Source organism: Triticum urartu, unplaced genomic scaffold, assembly GCF_003073215.2.
Source record: "Triticum urartu cultivar G1812 unplaced genomic scaffold, Tu2.1 TuUngrouped_contig_6345, whole genome shotgun sequence".
NCBI classification, from domain to species: Eukaryota; Viridiplantae; Streptophyta; class Magnoliopsida; order Poales; family Poaceae; genus Triticum; species Triticum urartu.
Window position 1 is genome coordinate 919 of NW_024117101.1, and position 4,247 is coordinate 5,165.

Below are 4,247 nucleotides of genomic sequence, written 5' to 3' on the forward strand. Positions count from 1 at the left end.
GTAGGAACGATATGATCTTTAACAGAAAAATACTTCAAATTTCTTGCAGGTTATTTTCAAAGCTACGACATGGAACCATATGTGGTTGTTACTCACTCCTATGGACTTCAGGGAGCATTCGGTTACTGGGTGCAACCAGTGGGAGATGGTAGCACGGGGTATCTTCAACCGGCTTGGATGGCGGTCTCATAACGGAATAGATGTTTAGTCACTTTGTCCTATTTTCCAGCCAGTTGTGGCTATGATTTCACTTTGTCTTCATTTTTCTCTTTGCTCTGTTTGCGAGCTGTATTGGATCTCGGACTTTGCTAATTGCTGCCACTTTTTAATAATATGGTCGCATGCATCTTTCGGATGCAGAGGCCAGGGGTAATCCTCCTTTTTAAAAAAATACCGTCCGGGAAGAAGCCATCTCATGTCCGGTCCGGTCTCTGCAGTCCCGTTAAAGCACGAGAAGAAAACACACGGATTTTGTCTTCCAATTTTACCCCTTCAAAAAAATATACTACTGATATTTTCTAGTAGTATTGATGGACCCAGTCCATTAAATGACTAGAAATGGACAGTTTATATTATTTTGATCTACCGTAAAAGGTCTAAACTATGGGCAAGATCTCTTGTATGTGCATGAATGAATACATTGAATATTTTGACCCAAGAAATCATCTGTATGCACCCTTAGAAAAGAAAAGAAAAAAAATCATCTGTATGAGAGAGAGGGGAGAAGAGTCTCTTCTTCTATTGTAGGCTCATCCTAAATAATCTCCATGCACAGTATAATAAAATTATAAATCCATCTAATTAATGAATTAAAGTCAAAGGAGTGCATACATATCATATATAAATACTATTTTTTTCATATATATTCGGACGGCAAACTTACAGTAGTGTACATATATATTTGCATGTGAGCACACATACATGCATGCATGTTGCTAACGTACACGCAAGCTCGCATAAGTAATCCTTATTCACCACACACATGTATAGCATCATGCATAGTAGCTGCCTTGTTTTTTTAACACAACTCACTGGGCATGCGGTAGTACAATAGGTGTAAGAATGCATGCATAGTCTGGGTCGTTAATTAGCTACCAGATAGCTAGTCATCCAGCGGCACGACATAGGCACCGAAGCCGACGAGGCCGTCGGCGCTGGAGCGGCCGAAGAAGCCGACGATGGCCCCGGTATCCCGCACAGGCACGCTGAAGGCGGTGCCCACCGGGCACCCGAAGGGGCCGTAGTCGTCTTGGGTGGACTCGAACTTGAGCGAGGTGACGCCGTAGTCATCGTAGGTGCCGCTGATGAAGGTGACGTAGTTGTCCTCGTTCATGGCGATGTTGCGCTGCTGGCCTTTGGTCCTGGAGCCCCAGGGGCCAACGCTGATGCGCTGGCCGGCCTTGTCCAAGTAGTTGTAGGAGAAGCCGAAGACGCGGCCGCCGGACCTCTCGCTGCTGCGGACGGCGATGCTCTGCAGCTGCACCGGCATGTTGCTGGCGTAGAGGTCCCTGGAGGAGCCGAGGTGGCCGCCCCAGGGGCCAATCTTGACGGGGCACTCCTTGGCCCCCGGCACGTAGACGCCCAGGGACTTGAGGGTGTCGTCGGAGTGGCCGAAGAAGGCCACCACCTCGTTCTTGCCCTGCCGCAGCGGCACGCTGAATGCGTCGCCCGCCGGACACCCGTACGTGCCGCGGTCCCCCTGGTTGGTGACTATCTTGAGCGAGGTCACCCCTCTGCTGTTGGAGGTGCCGCTCACATCGTTCACATGCTCCCCCTGGTTCATATAAATCTGCATGCATGCATGCGCTCAAATTTCTCAAATTTCTGCATGCATGTTGGAGTGGCCCAAAAGAGAGAGAGAGCGAGCGTGTGTGCTGTGTACCGTTTTGACGCCTCCCCAGGTGTTGCCCCATGTGCCGACGTTGATGGCCCCTCCGGTCTGGTCCACGTAGGTGAAGGAGAAGCCAACGATGCAGCCTCCAGGGGTTTCGTTGCTATACACGGTGATGCTGATGAGGCGTTGGGGGCTGCTGTAGCTGTTGATGTCGCAAAGTTTTCCGCTGGGTAGACCCCATGAACCAATCTTCACTGCGCCCTATATACATCCCCATACCACACAAACCAATCTGGATTTAGCTAGTGCTCAATCACAAGCAAATCACATCATATGTAAGTAGTATGCATGCAGCTGCAATCACTTACCGCCATTCGATCAAGATGCAACTAGCTAGAGCTGGCTAGTGGCTAGCTAGCTAGGGAACGTACGTGTAGCTAGCTAGCCAGCCTGAGAGTGAGATGGATGATTGCTAGTGTGTAAGCCCCGCTATTTATAGCAAGCCCTAGCTTACGAATGCATATATTCACCACGCATCCATTGATTAGTTGATATTTCTAGTTATCCCGGCCAGTCGAATTCAACAAGCATAGACACGCACAATCACATACTTAAGCTTCTAGTAGACGGGCAAAGTCATCAGACATCTCGCTGTTTAGGGATAGGCCGCACACCATGGAATATTCAATCTTAGTGAGATACACGGGACGCCAAACCTGAGATTGCCGCATACCATGAAAAGAATATTTCGTCTTAGAGCATCTCTAGCAGACCCCTTGAACCGTAAAATTAGAAACGCGATTTTCAGTTCGCGGAAAATGCGTTTCAAAGGTCAGTTTGAGCTGTGGCTGAACGAATCCCTCAAACTTAAACTATAGAACCGGATATTTGCTTATATTTTCTTCTACGTCTTCTTCTTACTCTCGCACGTGTCAACGGTCAGCTAGCTTGCTCCTACAAAGCCGGCGGACAACACACGAAGCGGCCAAATACGGAGCCGCCGACGTCCAGGACGGCTCGCACGAAGCGCCCCGGCCCCATAGTCCGATGCCATAGCTGCTTGAATGGATCGATTGATCCAGGAGCTAGCTAGCTAGCTTCCATCGCCGTAGCTGCTTGAATGGATCGATCGAGTCGATCCATGAGCTAGCTAGCTAGCTCCCGTCGCCGCAGCTGCTGTAAGCGCCGAGTTTCCAGCGAATTCCATGGCGGAAGGCCAACGGAGTCCCAAGCGCTGGCTTACCGACACATGCATGTTCGCATATATTCAGCACACACCCATTGATTAGTTGATATTTCTACTTATCCCCGCCAGTCCAATCCAACAAGCATAGATACACGTTTCATTTCGCATAGACACACACAAGCACATAGTTGAGCCTCTAGTAGATGGATAAAGTCACCAGACATCTCGCTGTTTACGGATAGGTCGCATACCATGAAAAGAATATTCTATCTTAGTGAGACACACCGGACGCCAGACCTGAGATTGGTTGCATACCATGGAAAGAATATTTCGTCTTATAGCATCTTTAGCAGACGCCTTAAAGCGCGAAACTAAAAATGCGGTTTTCAATTTACGAAAAACATGTTTTAAGGGTCGGTTTGAGTTGCGGCCGAACAGACCCCTCAAATTTAAACTGTAGAACCAAATATTCTCTTGTATTTTTTCCCACGTTTTTTTCCTCTCGCGCGTATCTACGGTCAGCTAGCTCGCTCCTACTAAGTCGACGGACAACGCACAAATCAGCCAAAAACAGAGCCTCAGGTGTCCAGCGCGGCTCGCACGAAGCGCCCCAGCGTCCATCGCCGTAGCTGCTTGACTGGATCGATCGAATCGATCCAGGAGCTAGCTAGCTAGCTCCCGTCGCCGTAGCTGCTTGAATGAATCGATTGAATCGTTCCAGGAGCTAGCTAGCTAGCTCCCGTCGCCGCAGCTGTTGTAAGCGTCGAGTTTCCGGCAAGTTTCATGACGGAAGGTCATCGGAGCCCTGAGCGCTAGCTTGCCGACGGATGCATGTTTGCATATATTCACCACACACCCATTGATTAGTTGATATTTCTAGTTATCCCCGCCAGTCCAATCCAATAAGCATAGATACACTCAAGTACATAGTTGAGCCTCTAGTAGATGGATAAAGTCACCTGACATCTGGTTGTGTACGGATAGGCCGCATACAATAGAAATAATATTATGTCTTAGTGAGACACACCGGACGCCAAACCTGAGATTGGTCACATATCATGGAAAGAATATTTTGTCTTAGAGCATCTCTAGCAAACTCCTTAAACCGCGGAACTGAAAACGCGATTTTCAGTTCGCGGAAAAGCGTTTTCAAGGTCGGTTTGAGCTGCGGCCGAACAAACTCCTCAAACATAAACTGTAAAACCGAATTTTTGCTTACATTTTTGT

At 48.4% G+C, this 4,247-nt stretch overlaps 1 protein-coding gene across 1 annotated transcript; it reads right to left on the bottom strand.

Moving 5' to 3' along the window:
* Positions 1 to 837: 837 nt before the first annotated feature.
* Positions 838 to 2,395, bottom strand: LOC125530476 (mannose/glucose-specific lectin-like). The gene is made up of 3 exons (XM_048694866.1): positions 2,203 to 2,395; positions 1,883 to 2,095; positions 838 to 1,789 (listed from the first exon to the last, which is right to left on the bottom strand). Exons 1-3 carry the CDS (start codon positions 2,206 to 2,208, stop codon positions 1,103 to 1,105), a joined length of 906 nt encoding a protein of 301 aa, XP_048550823.1. The 5' UTR covers positions 2,209 to 2,395; the 3' UTR covers positions 838 to 1,102.
* Positions 2,396 to 4,247: the final 1,852 nt, after the last annotated feature.

What these genes read in the sequence shown, in the direction of transcription:
- LOC125530476 (XM_048694866.1), bottom strand. An exon ending in CCTGGGGAGGCGTCAAAACG is followed by an intron (nt 1,790 to 1,882) that starts GTACACAGCACA and finishes GCATGCATGCAG; the next exon opens with ATTTATATGAACCAGGGGGA.